This window comes from Pseudorca crassidens, chromosome 1 (assembly GCF_039906515.1).
Source record: "Pseudorca crassidens isolate mPseCra1 chromosome 1, mPseCra1.hap1, whole genome shotgun sequence".
NCBI lineage: Eukaryota > Metazoa > Chordata > Mammalia > Artiodactyla > Delphinidae > Pseudorca > Pseudorca crassidens.
In genome coordinates this window covers 86160035-86175982 of record NC_090296.1, presented here as the reverse complement: position 1 = coordinate 86175982, position 15948 = coordinate 86160035, and the positions used below count along the sequence as shown (strand labels likewise).

At 37.0% G+C, this 15948-nt stretch overlaps 1 protein-coding gene across 9 annotated transcripts in view; it reads left to right on the top strand.

Moving 5' to 3' along the window:
* ZNF106 (zinc finger protein 106) overlaps positions 1–15948 on the top strand; it is a 61929-nt gene that overhangs the window by 34938 nt on the left and 11043 nt on the right. For 6 of the 9 annotated variants that reach the window (XM_067744405.1, XM_067744386.1, XM_067744444.1 and 3 more), the window contains 9 exons: positions 1104–1173; positions 2509–2666; positions 2747–2807; positions 3289–3627; positions 5607–6387; positions 6750–6805; positions 7895–8040; positions 9511–9645; positions 14400–14516. In XM_067744405.1, coding sequence (XP_067600506.1) covers positions 1104–1173; positions 2509–2666; positions 2747–2807; positions 3289–3627; positions 5607–6387; positions 6750–6805; positions 7895–8040; positions 9511–9645; positions 14400–14516 — 1863 coding nt within the window. Of the gene's footprint in view, positions 1–1103; positions 1174–2508; positions 2667–2746; positions 2808–3288; positions 3628–5606; positions 6388–6749; positions 6806–7894; positions 8041–9510; positions 9646–10070; positions 10593–14399; positions 14517–15948 lie in introns of those variants that run through there. The other 3 variants (XM_067744395.1, XM_067744455.1, XM_067744433.1) reach the window with 2 other exon arrangements.

Genomic DNA, 15948 nt, shown 5'->3' with positions numbered 1-15948 from the left:
ACTTGGCCTTAATTAGAAAGACTTAACTGTTTAATTTTTCTTGGGTATCTGGGGTTGTGGTTCTCCCTACTCTGGAATAAAAGATTTTGAAGCTGACTCTTACTTTCATATTCTTATCCTACTGGATTCTTTAACTGAGTAACTCTAGTAAGTTAGATGTAATTGAATATGAATGTATAGTACTAGGAAAATATGAAGTCATCTCTAAAACTAGTATCTAAGCCAATGATTCTTTGTATCACCTGACCAAGGAATGAGCCACATCTTCAGCTGTAACTTTATCTGTTTTCATGATGCATTCTGTACTGCTGAAGAAAGGTACTCTAGTGTTGGATTTGCAGGGCATGTGTGCTTGTCGGACCCAGGACTACTAGGCTTAACACTAAGGTAGTTTTATACTATGAGAGTACATCTATATGAGCATAGTCTTAGTCTCTGTTACTCTATCTTTTGTACTTAAGTTACCCAGCCTGGTCTTTTTAAAATCCATTACTTCACTGATACTTCTCTTTTGGCACCTCTGATGTTAATATTGCCTAACCCTTTCTGAAAAGAAAGAGTTGCTGGTGGTAATATAGTCTGGAATCTGTCACTGTGTGAAAATGGGCTGTTTCCTTTAATATTGGGACAATATAACAAAGTAGTTATTCCAACTCTGCTCCTTTGAGCTAGATGCTGTAGTGGATATTATTGGATGAGAGATTGTCTTATGACAAAGCTAATATCTTGGGGCTTGTCTCAGGCTGCTGAGTTTTTGGTTGTAAAGATTTTCTTGCTGAATTCTAAAGTAGAAACTATGAAATCAGATACATGTATTATTAGCTTTTACCAAGGTGATATGCTTTGCCTAAGCCCTGTGGGATTAGCATCCCTCTAGGTTGCTAGGGAGGTACTTGACCTTGGATTGTATTTTTTTTTAATCAGATACATTCATTCAACTAATATGAGTTCATACCATGTTCATGAGACTCCTACTGCCCTGTTAGAGATGGTAGCAATAATGAAGAATAATGTATGACTATCTTAGAACTGGTTCTTTTTTTCCCCTCCTGGATAATGGCCTTTACATATTTAATATTATTCAATTTTCTTTATCTCCTTAGGATGGATCTTCTCCTGAACTCCCAAGTCTTGAGAGAAAAAATAAAAGAAGGAAAATTAAAGGAAAGAAAGGTATAGTATAGAATATTCTGGCAGAAAGAAATTGTTCTTACAGCAATTCAGCCTTTTTACAACTTGATACAGAGTGTAGCTTATCAAACATGGAATGCCCATTTATTTATTTATTTATATTTGATATTTTTGTCATCTTGCTTAAGGGCATAGAAAAAGTTTGATTTCCTACTATATCCAGTTGCAGCTGTAGAAGAAATATATGATGCCACCTAGACCTGAAAGCTAAAGTTAATATATATCTTGGACAAATTGAATTCAGTGTATAGCTAGAAAGTGTCACTGGGCCTTTTCAGTGGGGTGAAGAGGAATAGGACATTTAGTAAAAATTTATCCCTCTTGGTCATTTATAGCCATTTCTCTCACTTTCCATTTTTGAGGCATCTTGGTTGCTTTTCTCATGTGAGTTAAGTAGAGAAGTTATTAGTGTGGCTCCCTGACTGATATGCTTCTATGACTCTTGCCTTACACTGACTCTAACACTGTTAGGGTATAAGGGCTAGTGCAGGAAGTGATTGGATGAACTTTCGGTGATTGGATGTGATAGATAAGGTGGGAGTCAAGGGTGACCTCATTTTCTGGCTGTGGCAATTGGGTGGATGATGGCATTATTTGTAGAGCTAGAAAATTCCATGAGAGTTTCAGGTTGAGGGTAGAGGAAGATGGTGAGTTCCCTTTTGGATCCCTTGAGTTAAAGGACTTTAGAGACACCTAGGTAGAGGTATCAAGTTGGTAGTTGGATATGTGGGTCTGGAGTTTAGGGGAGAGGTCTTGGAGTATTGAATGGGAAAAAGGCAAACATAAAGATGACAAATACGTGCACATAGTAGAACATTTTATTTAAAGTAATTTAAGTGTACTGTTTCAAAGCTATATTTTCTTCAGGATGCCTTTTGTAATAAAGAGAACTACTTTAAATTAACAGACTGGAAAAGTATGAATCGGGAAGAGAGTGCAAGCAGTTCAGTTTTGGGGCCCAATCTAAGCCAAAGCCTTGGGTGAAGAGGGTAGTAGATAAAGGAGCATGGGAAATGAAACCTACAAGAGTTGATTTGCCTGGGGCAGAGATTTTGCTTGGAAGGGTCATGGTGGAAGAAGGTGATTTGGTAAATTGGTACCATGTGGTGGTACGCTTGAAACCCTGAGGCTTGGTTTCTGACAGCATCAGGCTTGACTACATGATTTGTAAAATTTGATGAGTCTCCTTCCAGTGACCTAGTGGGGAGAAAATAAAGGCCTGTCCTAGACAATTGATGCAGTTCCATCGTCTGAGGAACTGTATTATTAATGAGAAGTCTCCAGTATTAAACTGAACCTTATGGTTTCTTTTGACAGAACGTTCTCAGGTTGACCAGCTGCTGCATATTTCTTTAAGGGAGGAAGAACTAAGCAAATCATTGCAGTGCATGGATAACAACCTTCTGCAAGCCCGTGCAGCTCTTCAGACAGCTTATGTTGAAGTTCAGAGGCTACTTATGCTCAAGCAGCAGGTAGTAGCAGATGGAATGTCTAGTGAAAATGGATCATCTTGAAGTTGGATTTAAAAATGCTTAACAAAATACTTTATTTTTAGATAACTATGGAGATGAGTACCCTGAGGACCCATAGAATACAGATTCTACAGGGATTACAAGGTATTCAGAGAATCTGATGGATTGGACCCTCTGTAACTTGTTACTTTTTGGTTCTCTGTGGAGGGGAATTAAAATGTTATGAAAAAGTTAATATGATTTTTCTCGTGTCTCCTTGGTTTCATCCTTCTATAGAAAGGCCTGTGAGACTGTATATCCCCAAAATGCTTATGTTACAGAAAGAGTCCTGGGTTAGGAGTCCCAAGACTAGGGTTCACATTTTGGCTCTTCTTTTAGTACCGATGTGACTTTGGATAAGTCACTTAAAATCTGAAAAATCGGAATATTAGTGCCTGTTCTTTGGTAGTTTTATATATATATAATATAATATATATTAGATACAATATAGCTTATATAATAATCTATTTTAAAGAATTATGAGGGTTTTTAAAATTCTCTTGTAATCTTTAAAAATACAGATTGGCTCAGAAATGAGTGGCTTTTCAGATAACATTTTTGCATTTGTGTATGTTTCCCATTCTAGAAACATATGAACCTTCTGAGCGTCCAGACCAGGTTCCCTGTAACCTTACACAAGAACAAAGGAACATTAGATCTCAAACATCTGCTGATGCCACACTGCTGCCTACTCCTTTTTTCCCGGTTTTCCTGGAGGCTTCATCTTCCCATGTGTCTCCGTCATCCACTGGAGCCCCTCTCCAAGGAATCACATCTACTTTCCAAGCCCATGGCAGTGTTCCTGCTCCAGACTCATCAGTTCAGATTAAACAAGAGCCCATGTCTCCTGAACAAGATGAGAATGTGAATGCTGTGTCACAAGGCTCTGCTTGCAATGTGTCCAAGGAATTACTGCAAGCTAATAGTATGTAAACTTTTCTCTGGGTTAAGGGCAACCCTGTAGTGGGTCTACGGCAATTTTATATCAGTGATGTAACATCATACTTGCCCATTAAAACTGAAGTTATTACAGTTTTTCTTGAAGTTTTCTTATTTAGGAAGATTATTTAAATATTGGTAACCTTTTTCTAATTTCTAATAGGATTACTGAAGTGACTTTGGATTAGCACTTAACAGGTTTCATTTATTAGGATTGGTGCAGAATTATTTGGTTTTTGTGAGATAAATGGCATTGAAGTTGTTTAGTCAATTTTCTAGATAAGATATATCCTCTGAATTTCTCATTACTTAACTATCTTTATCATTTCAAGTACAAACTAGGGTTAATATAGACCTGAGGAGCAGGTGGCCATGATGAAAGGCAGAGGGCTCTGGGGTTTGGAATCATCTAATAGAAACTTGGGTGTTTTTGAGAAATAGCCAGGGTTTTTACTCTCTTCATAAAATAATTCTTACCTAGTTACCATTTGAGAATAACTTCCAAGCTATTTAAAATCTCATCTGAAGTTTGCATAACCACAGTGGTGCTACATTGAAAATTAAGTAAGAAGCAAACAGGGACTTCCCTGGTGGTCCAGTGGGTAAGACTCCACCCTCCCAATGTAAGGGACCCGGGTTTGATTCCTGGTTGGGGAACTAGATACCCCATGCATGCCGCAACTAAGAAGTCTGCATGCTGCAACTAAGAAGTCCGCATGCCGCAACTAAGAAGCCCGCATGCTGCAACTAAGAAGCCTGTGAGCTGCAATTAAAGATTCCACCTGCTGCAACTAAGACCCGACACAGCCTAAATAAACAAATAAATAATAAATAAATAAATATTAAAATGAAAGAAGCAAACTGATATTGTGTGATTTTTTTTTTTGAGCAAAAACAAAAAGTCTGAAGAATTATCCTACATTTTGCTATCTGTTGCAACACTAATCATTGATATCTACATCAAATGTATATTATCTTTCATACTGAATTATGTTATTTTTATATGGATACTATTTAGTATTTTTTAAAAACTACTAGTATTTTTTTCAAAAATAGCTTGTATTTTATTTCCTTTTCTGATTGCAAAACTAATTCATGTTCATTGTAAAAAGTTGGGAAACTATAAAAATGTGTATTTGTTATTTTGTTATATATTTCAGTCTTTTAAAATTATAAATGTTTATGTGCTTACATGAGACTTTATACAAAGGACAAGTCTAGTCTGTTATAACTTGATTTTTTTCCCACTTAATTATGATCATTTTCCTGTGTCAAAAATAATTCATCTAAAACACTATTTTGCTAGTTGTATAATATTTCAGAAGTTGCATAATATGAATATACAATAATTTATATAATCTTTGAATATTTACGTTTTTTCCTTTTTTTGTATTCTGTATAACGCTGCATTGTATATGTCTTTGAGTATGTCTGTGATTATTTCATCAGTTTAAATTTCTAGACATGAAATAACTAAGTCAAAGAAAATAGACATTTTAAGTCAGCTGACTTTTTAACTGCTAGTATGTAGCTAAATTGGATGATATACAGGTAAAATGCATAATGAAAACTTCTGAGAAATAAAGGTGAAAGCACTTTAGCTAAATAGATAATTTGTGTCTACTAAGAATAAAACACATTGTTAAATATGTGGACATTTCAAACAAGAAAGAAAAAAGATCAATAGAAACAATCCCTGCCCATAAAAGGAGCTTTTGTAGGGTATAAGACATGCATGTAATTTGTGAAAATAATGCAAGGCAAAGTATATAAATACTGTAATAGAAATATGTGTAGGTTATGGGAAGCTGAGGGGTGAGATAACTAAACCATGACTGTTAAAGTTGTTAACATATCAAAATGTCATTATTTGGTAGAAGTTCAATCAGTGATAACTGTAGTTTATGACTACAAATACCAGACACAAAAACGATGGAATAATTCTTTTTTTCCTTCTCAATTCAGGAGAGATCAGTGACAGTAGTCCAGTTTATCCAGTTATCACTGCAGCATTGTCCTTATCAGAGCTAACAGAGAGATTCCATGAGCCTAGCCAAGAACTGAAGTTTTCTGTGGAGCAAGGAAATACCAGAAACAGAGGGAACAATCCCTCTTCCCAATCAGCTGGTCTTCCTAGCATAAATAAAGAAGGTGAAGAGCCAAACAGAGGCAACAGCGGGTCTGAAGCCTGTACCAGTTCTTTTCCAAGATTGTCCTTTGCTTCAGAAACCCCTTTAGAGAAAGAGCCCCACTCTCCAGCTGACCATCCAGAACAACAGGCAGAGTCCACTCTGACATCAGCTGAAGCTAGGGGGAACAAGAAAAAGAAGAAACTTAGGAAGAAGAAAACTCTGCGGGCTGCCCATGTTCCTGAGAACAGTGACACTGAACAGGATATATTTACTGCTAAACCTGTAAGGAAAGTAAAAACTGGAAAGTCCACTAAAGGGGGGAAAGTGACAACCTCCACCTGGGAAGATAGCAGAACTGGTCCAGAACAAGAGAGTGTCAGAGATGAACCAGATAGTGACTCGTCTCTGGAAGTCCTAGAAATTCCTAATCCTCAGTTAGAAGTGGTAGCCATTGATTCTTCTGAAACTGGAGAAGAGAAACCAGACAGCCCATCTAAAAAGGATATTCGTAACTCCACAGAGCTAAACTCATTAGAAACTTCTCGCTCTGGTTGTGATGAAGTTAGCTCTACCAGTGAGATTGGCACCCGTTATAAAGATGGCATCCCTGTAAGGTAAGGACACTGTGTTGGTCCAATCAGAACAGCTTTCACCATTCTATTCTTGAAAAATAGAACTTTTTGTTCTGAATCAGAATTTTTTTAAAGAGTCACATTTATAGAAAATCAGTAGGGATAATGGGTATGGAAGAATCCAACCTTAGCAATGGAGATTTTGTGTTTTCTCATTTGTGTTGTAAATACTTACTGTACTTTCATTTCCTTTCATATAGAAATTTCAGATGGAAAAACCGATCTCTTATATCATTGCTATTTTGTCCATTGTTTAGAACAATCTTTTGAGTCAGGAAAATGTAAGTTTTACTGCCTGGCCTGTTCACACAGATGCTAAGAAGACTTTTGCTATTATTTTGTAGTGTGGCAGAAACTCAGACTGTGATCTCATCCATAAAAGGATCGAAGAACTCTTCAGGTATTTGGTTGTTCAGTTTTATTTAAATTAATCACAGAAAAAAAGTCTTGTAAATGTTAGAGCCAGGGTTTAAATCTACTTAAATATGCTTATACAATAGGGGACGGGAACTGGGCTTGTTACCAAGAGGATTGCTTTGACCAGCAGTTATGGTATTCCTAAATCCTCAAATCCTGGCATTTCAGTTTCTTACTCCCATCTCTCTTACCTGGCTGTCTTACGTGTTCACCTAATTAGTATAGTTGGCCTTCTGTATCTTCGGTTCCGCATCTATGGCTTCAACTAACTGCAGATTGTGTAATATGCATTTATTGGGGAAAAAAATCGTGTATAAGTGGACCTGCACAATTCAAAGCATGTTGTTCAAGGGTCAGCTGTAAACAGGAGGATGTGTATAGGTTATATACAAATACTACACCGTTTTATATAAGGGGCTTGAGCATCTGTGGATTTTGGTGGGGGTGGGGGTGGGGGAGTCCTGAAACCAGTCCGCTTTGGATACCAAGGGACAATTGTATTAAGGTTTTTTGGCTCTTGGGGGGTTTTGCTTTGAGAAGGAACTACTTAAAAATAATGCCTTGGGCTTCCCTGGTGGTGCAGTGGTTGGGGGTCCGCATGCTGATGCAGGGGACATGGGTTTGTGCCCCGGTCCGGGAAGATCCCACATGCCGCGGAGCGGCTGGGCCCGTGAGCCATGGCCACTGGGCCTGCGCGTCCGGAGCCTGTACTGCGCAACGGGGGAGGCCACAACAGTGAGAGGCCCGCGTACCACAAAAAAATAATAATAATGCCTTACTCAACAAGATAACTGGCAGCAGAGGAAACTGGATGTGGAAAGATGCTTGGTGCCTTATGGGTATCACTCAGAGCTCACTATATAAGTATCTTGTTCCGAAGTGAAAGGTCTTCCCTGCCTTTTTTTATTATGAAATCTTCATAATGAAGATCACTAATGAAAATGTGGTGTTTTGCTGGGGGAACTAGGCTTTAAGGAGAATCCAGAGACCACTTTTTCATAATGGTTTAAATTTTTTAGTATCTTTTGAGACACAGGCAGACACATCTCTGAAACATATTCTTGTTTTCTAGAAATATCTTCAGAGCCAGGAGATGATGATGAGCCCACAGAAGGGAGCTTTGAGGGGCACCAAGCTGCAGTGAATGCAATTCAGATATTTGGGAATTTACTGTATACCTGTTCAGCAGATAAAACTGTCCGAGTTTATAATCTCGTGGTAAGTTGATACAACAATTTGAATATTTTTGCTTGGTTTCAGGTTTTAGAAACTCCAAGTAGCTCTCTCTTAGACTAGGAGTTTATTTGCTGTCCAGAGATGGAGTGGGCTTTAGACTAACTTTAGATACAGTTGATCCAGCGGCTCAGTGGGGTCACTGGAGACTTAATTTCTTTCTTTATTTCCATTCTGCCTTCTCTGATATCACCTTTTCCTAAAGCAAGTTCTCCTCCTGCTCACAGATAGATGTCAGTAGCCACAGGGGTTTCTTTTCTCTCCCACCACCAAAAAAGGGTCCTGTGCTTTCCTCTCCGAACAATCACTTGGCAAAAGGAAATGGGATTATAACAATAGGCTCGCGACAGTCAGGTCCCAGCCCTGGAGTTGATGCTGAGGTCTGTCACATAGCTGCTACATAATAGAGAAGGGATAGAGTGAGTACTGGAGAAGTAGTCAATATAAGAGGAGGCATTTTCCCTGAGAGTTGATTAATTATCCCGGTTATTAAGAAGAGCAACGGTCTTCCACTACCCCACACTTAGGATAATCTGATGCTCATTACTCTCAATTTTCATAGAATGGACTTTTGAGTTTTGAGTCTGGTATGCGTCAAACTAATTCTTTTTATCCACAACGATAGCCAAGAAACTTTAGGAACACTATGTTTGAACAAGTATGGTGAAAGTATTTGAAACTGATGAAGTCCTTGAAAATCAAAAGGTTAGATAGATGATGGACTGAGAAAACGTTTGCTGTAGGCAACAGGTATATAGGTTCCTTTAGCCTAATAATGTGAGGGCAACAGGGATGACTGAAGGAAGGAAGCAATGGTACCAGGAGGTGTGACTGTAAGATTTGGGGAATTGGCTCTAACTCTGAACTGAAAGGTAAGTATAGGTATATATGTACATTCTAAATATATAACAGTATGTGCACAGAGACAACAGGATATTCCATTATGAAACCACACCTGGAACACTAGACCTGTGATGGCACCTGACATATCTTTGAATATTGTGGCGCATTCTCTGCATAGTGATCAAATGCAGGAACTTATCTGGGTAATTAGCTATAGTTTGGATTTGCTAGCTTTTTGGTCCATATGTTAGAGAGCCTTGCCCTAGATATTAACTAAAATTCTGATCTGTCTTATACCAAATTGCCCTAAGTATTGGATTGGCCAAAAAGTTTGTTCAGGTTTTTCTGTAGCATCTTATGGAAAAACCCGAACTTATGGCTCAGTTAACATATAGTTGCAGGTTACCTCAGTACGTGTGACTGTTTGCTGGGCATTCAGTGAACAGGTATTTACTGAACACCTTTTGATACCAGGTACTGTTCTAGACTCTGAGGCTACAACAATGAACTGTATGTTTTAGCATCGTTTTTTTTTTTTTTTTTTTTTGAGGAAATGCATTATCTAATCCATTTATATCCACAAGTAATGATCTGAACTGTGCTTGACTTTAGAGTCGGAAGTATATTGGTGTCTTTGAGGGCCATACCTCCAAAGTGAACTGCCTCCTGATTACTCAGACCTCTGGGAAGAATGCTGCCCTTTACACTGGTTCCAGTGATCACACCATTCGCTGCTATAATGTTAAGGTAAGTGGGTCCAGCAAAATCAAACGTGATAATATTGAAACACTTTGACTGTATTTACTGTGTAGAGTGGAGACACTGAGACAGATACTACATTCTGTTCACTTTCTTGCTTCTGAACTTACTCCAGTACCCTGTATAGCCTTTGGAAGAAATGAGGCTTAGATCTAAACCATGTTTTCTGTTTCTCTCCACCAGTATCTTTTCACTTACTACTATTAATAATATACCTCCTTTGTTCTTTTCAACAATTACTCTTGATTTTTATTTTCACATCATATGCCAAAATTAATACTAGAGAGAAAACAAAATGTTTAAATTTTTTAAACCTGAAAACATAGAAGTAGATATCTCCTCTGAGAAAGAATTTTCTAAATGTATTGTAAGAAATGAAGGAAAATCATTTGCATTAAATATATATATTATAGGACTTCCCTGGTGGCACAGTGGTTAAGAATCCACCTGCCAATGCAGGGGACACGGGTTTGATCCCTGGTCTGGGAAGATCCCCCATGCTGCGGAGCAACTAAGCCTGTGCACCACAACTACTGAGCCTGTGCTCTAGAGCCCGTGAGCCACAACTACTGAGCCCACGTGCCACAACTGCTGAAGCCCATGCTCCTAGAGCCCATGCTCCATAACAAGAGAAGCCACCACAGTGAGAAGCCTGCGCACCGCAAAGAAGAGTAGCCCCCGCTCACCGCAACTAGAGAAAGCCCGTGCACAGCAGCAAAGACCCAATACAGCCAAAAATAAATAAATAAATTTAAAAAATAAATATATACACACATATATTCTTTAAAAGATTTGATTATTTAAGACAAAATTTATAATACCAAAGATTAGGTTTTTAACATATATAGATGGAATGTGTGGTAACAGGAACACAAAGGAAAGGGAGGATGGAATTGTGCTGGTGCAAGGTTCTTATGTTTTATTGGGGATAAGTCAGTTTTACTTTGAACTAGATGGTTACAATTTAAAGAGGTAATCTCCAGAAGGCTGGCTCACAGCTTCAGTGTGCGTCAGATAGACCTGGAGAGCTTGTTAAAACACATATTACTGGACCCCACTCCCAGAGCTTCTGATTCAGTAGGCTTGGGATAGGGCCCAAGAATTTACATTTTTAACATGTGATACTGATGCTACTGGTGTAGGGGCCACACTCTGAGAACAGCTGCCCTGGAGCAACCACTAAAAGAATAAAGCAAAGAAAGACAGCTAAAAAATTTAATAGAGGAATTAAAATGGCATACTAAAAAACACTTGTTTAATGCAAAACAAGGCAGAAATGGGGGAACAGAGAAATAAAAATGAGACAAATAGAAAGCAAATTGGAGTCTAAATCTAGCCATATTTAATAATTTTATTAAATGTGAATTAACACTAAAATCAAAAGGCAGAGATTGACTAGCTAAAGAACAAACATCAAAATCTGTGCTGTCTACAAGACACACCTTTTAAATTCAGACACAAATAGGTTGAATTAAAAGAATGGAAAAAAATGTACTATGCAAATAATAACAAAAAGAGCTAGAGTGATTATGTTACTATCAGGCAAATAGACTTTAAGACAAGGAATACTACTGAGACAAGGGTGGCATTCCATAATGATAAAAATGTCAATATGGCAGGAAGATAGAACAATTAGAAATATATGTATGTAATAACAGCACCAAAATATGTAAAGTAATACTGATAGAACTACAGAGGAGAAATAGACAAATCCACAATTATAGTTGAAGACTTCAACACCTCCCTCAATACTTGATAGAGTACTGGACAGAAAATCATCAAGGATGTAGAAGAACTGGACAATACCATTAACAAACAAGATCTAATTAATATTTATAGTTAAAAAAAAATTAACATTCAGAGACTCTGCCACCCGAAACAGCAGCATACACATTCTTTCCAAGTGCATATGGAGCATTCACCAGTATAGACCATTGCTGGGTCATCAGATAAGTCTTAGTCTTATTGAGAATCTTAATTAAAAGGATTGAAATCATTTAGAGTATGTTCTCCAACCACAGTAGAGTTAGAAATCAATAACAAAGAAATCCACCAAAAAAAAAAAGAGAAAGAAATCTTGGAAGTCCACAAGTTAGGGGTAATGAAATAGCATACTTCTAAGTTACCCATGATTCAAAGAAGAAGTCACAAAGGAAATTAGAAAATATCTTGAACTAAATGAAAATGAGCATCCAGCTTAACATTTGTAGGATAGCTAATGCATTGCTGAGGGGGAAATTTCTAGTTTTAAATGCTTATATTAGAAAAAAAAAGAAAGTTTAAAATCAATTATCTGAGTTTGTAAGAAAATAGAAAAAGAAGAAAAAGCTAAACCCGAAATATATAAAGGAAATAATAAAGAGCAGAATGGAAACCACCAATTTATAAAACTGACACACAATAGGGAAAAATCAGTGAGACCAGAAGACTAGTTTTTTGAAAAGATAAATTAAAAAAAAACTTTTAGCTAAATTGATCAAAACAAAGAGAAGCCACAAATTTCAAATATCCTGAATGTAAGAAGGAACCTCATAACAGCATTATTAATCAATACATCCATCAACTGATAAATGGATAAATGTGGTATATAAAAAGTGGAATAATACTAGCAACAAAAAGGAATAAACTATTCATACATGTAGCAACATGGATGGATCTCAAAAACATCATGCTAGGGGAAAGAAGTCATATGTAAAAGACTACATACTGAATGTTCTCTTAATATGGAATTCTAGAAAAGGCAAAACTATCAGAGTTGCCTGGGGTGGCAGTGGGGACTGACTGAAAGAGGGTACGAGGTAACTTTTTAGAGTGCTAGAAATGTTCTGAAAGTTGATTGTGGTAATGGTTGCATAACTGCATACTTTACTAAACTTAATGAAACGTATATCTAACATGGTGAATTTTATTATATGGAAGTAATACTTAAGTCTGTTGAAAATTGTAAACAGATTTTGGCAAGAAATTGTCTTAGGTAAAAAGAGGGAAAAATAGTTGTAACAGGACAGGATAAACACAGGGTTAATATCATATGTTGTAAGGAGCTTACACCTTTGAGAAGAGAAATAGTAAAATCCCTACACATAAATTGAAAGACAGAAATTCTTTAAAAAGAGAATATACAAGTAACTATTTGAAAATAACAGTCTTGTCAATAAATGGAAGTTAAAACAGAAGTTCAGTACCATTTTGACTTATAAAATTAGCAAAAACTTTTAAAAGATTTTTCAATGTTTTTAAGGGTTCTAACCCGCAGTAGTATTTGGCATAGTGGGACTGTATGTTAGTGAAAAAAATTCTTAGTTTTTGAAATTGAGGTGTAACTTTATATAGTAAAGTACATAAATTTTAAGTATACAGCTTGATGAATTTTTACATAGATACACATTAACCACCACCAAGATCGAAACACAGATCATTTTCATCCCCCTGAAGCTTCCCTCACACACCTTGCACTCACCACCCCCAGCCAAAGAAAACCATTGTTCTGATTTCTGTCATTATAGATTATACTTGTCTGTGCTTGAACTTCATAATAAACCATACTGGATGTATTCTTTCACATTAGCTTTAGCTCGCTATAATGTCTGAAATTCATCTTTATTGTTGCATGCACCAATAGTTTTTTTATTACGGCAACGTATTCCATTTCTCCTATAAAATTACAAAATGATCTCACATGGATGGGTTAGCCAGAGGCAACATATATCTTATCATTTGAGCATATTCACTGTCTTTTCCTTTATTTTACAATTGCATATGCAGCATTTATATTTGTAATTTTATGCAGGGAAAGTAATTTAAAAGACTGACTCTTTCAGGTATGAAAGAAGGTTGGAAGAGATCAAAGACTTGGATAGTCTACAGCTTTTATCATCCAACCCATAGGTTGTCCCATCCTACTTATAGGATGGGACAAGTAGGTCCTACTTATAACTGTCTTGATTTTAATGTCTGTATCCAGACCTCTTTAAAAAGCTAAACTTGGGCCTTTAGTCACTTAGTATCATTCAACAGCATTCAGTCTTGAGCACTTACTATGTAACTGGCCCTGTTCTAGGTTCTAGGTAAGTAGATTTTATCAGTATAACCCAGTTCTGGAAATTCATGGAAATAGTTTCTTGAAGGTCAGCTCAAACTGTGTTTGTATAACCTGGATATGCATCAGAATTATGAAGGAAATTTTTAAAAACACATATTCCAGGGCCTGAATTAGAATCTCAGGGACTGGGGTGAAGCTTGGGGTTCTATATATTTTCAGAGCTTCTTGGGTAATTGTAGACCAGCTAACCTGATACTGGTTTGAAGGAGGCATTTGGGAGCTATTAAAATAGAGAATCAGTTGCAGGAAAGCGCATATTTGATTAATGCAATTATCAGATATACAACTATAATCTTTATTTTCCTTTTTAAGTGTCAAGTGCAGCTTTAACTTTATCTTTGGCTACTTAATTTAAGAGGCTAGAACCCAATCCATAGTGCCCTTTGAAGAATTTCTACATTCCAAATTGGAAACATAGGTAACATTAGAAGTTACATTTGTTTACTATATTACCTACAGCTTGAGGGTATTTGGCTACATATTTCAAAGCAGAAAACAGTCTAAGATAGTCTTCTACAAAATAGAGGACGCTACATTTTCTTCCTCATAAAAAATCATTTCACACTATTCTCAGGAGGATTGTTTTCACATCTTATTTGCCTTTAATCTCTGCTGATCAGGTGTTGTGTGCTTTTATCAGACTCGAGAGTGTGTGGAGCAGTTACAGCTGGAAGACCGGGTTCTCTGCCTCCACAGTAGGTGGCGAATTCTCTATGCAGGACTGGCAAATGGCACTGTGGTCACCTTCAACATAAAGGTTAGTGGTTGGGGAGAGAAGGCTGAATTCCCATGCCACTTGAAAATGGTGTGAGTGTGTGTGGGAAGAAGTTGAAGGCAGATGTTTTCCTGTTTTTGTGTGTGTTTGAGAAAGCAACAGAATTAGCTGCTACTCAAAAATTTATCTTCTGTTGTAAGTGAAACAAGATGCTGCATTCTGTCTGCTCAGGCCCAAGTGTGCCAGGACCAAAGTGTAACTCTACTAAATTAAACCAGGCCTGATGATTTGGGGCCAAATAATGAGTCATAGGTTAAACTAGTCTGTCTCATTTTAAGAATGACACCGTGAAATGAGCTTAAATTCCTTTGAGTATGACGTTGATGTGGTTTGGAACTGATTTAGGGTTTCATGAGGGTAGCTTGTTCTTGACTTGAACTAAGTCAAGGTTTGCCTTCGTGCCTGTGGGCCTCATTCTTTCCTGACCCAAATATAAATCCATTTGTTGAGCAAACCTTTATGGAGCACTATTACATGCTAGGTCTCAGGATAAGGCTTAGGAAATGAATACGGACCAGTTCTTAATGGCCCTGTGTGCTTTGTTAATGTAGTTGGACTTGTAAGCTTTAAAGTAAGAGAGACATGATCTAATTTGTATTTTAGAAAATGTCACTCTGGAGTTGAACAGGATGGAAAATACTGGTACTAGTAGAAGCTTGGAGACCATTTAGGAGGCTTTGTTATGGCAGCTGACATGAAAGATTAGACTAAGGTGAAGAGAAAATGGATAAAAGATGTAATTGGAGGTAGAAGTGATAGGTTTGGTTACTAGTTAGTTGTAGCATTCTATCCGGAGGCCATCTGGTCATCTTTTAACAGTGTGTTAGAATGTTACTGTGTTATGCCTTGTTACAGTATCATATGTTTAGTTAGTACCTATTATCTCTCCTTCTACCAGCTAGCTGGAACTACTTACAAGGAATGCAATAAAATATGTCGTGGTTTCTGCCTTTAAGAAGCTTAAAATCAAATTAGAAGAAACTAGCACATATATAATCAAGCGTCAGATTATTTGGTTCACTAGATATGAATAGATCACAGAAGGGTAATTAGTAAAGGTTTTTGCATTCTAAATGCAAAGTGCTAACAACGTAGATTAGATTTGGTTAGGGCAATAGAAATGAAGACAGAATAGATTTAAAATATTTTAAAGGATAAAACTTGATAATTACCCAGTTCTCTTCTATTTTGTGAGATTAAGGTAATCAAAGGTAGGTAGAAGTTTTGGGGCAAGATGATGACAAATTCAAATGGGAATGGTCTTTACTTTTATTTTTTTGAAATGGTCTTTAAATGGTTTAAAAGCCCCAGCAAAGATGGACTTTGAGACAGAGATTTGAGAGTTTCTGCAGAGAGATGAATTTTGAAGCCTTGTTAGGGCTGGACCTTTTCTGTTTTGCCCATACTCCTGGAA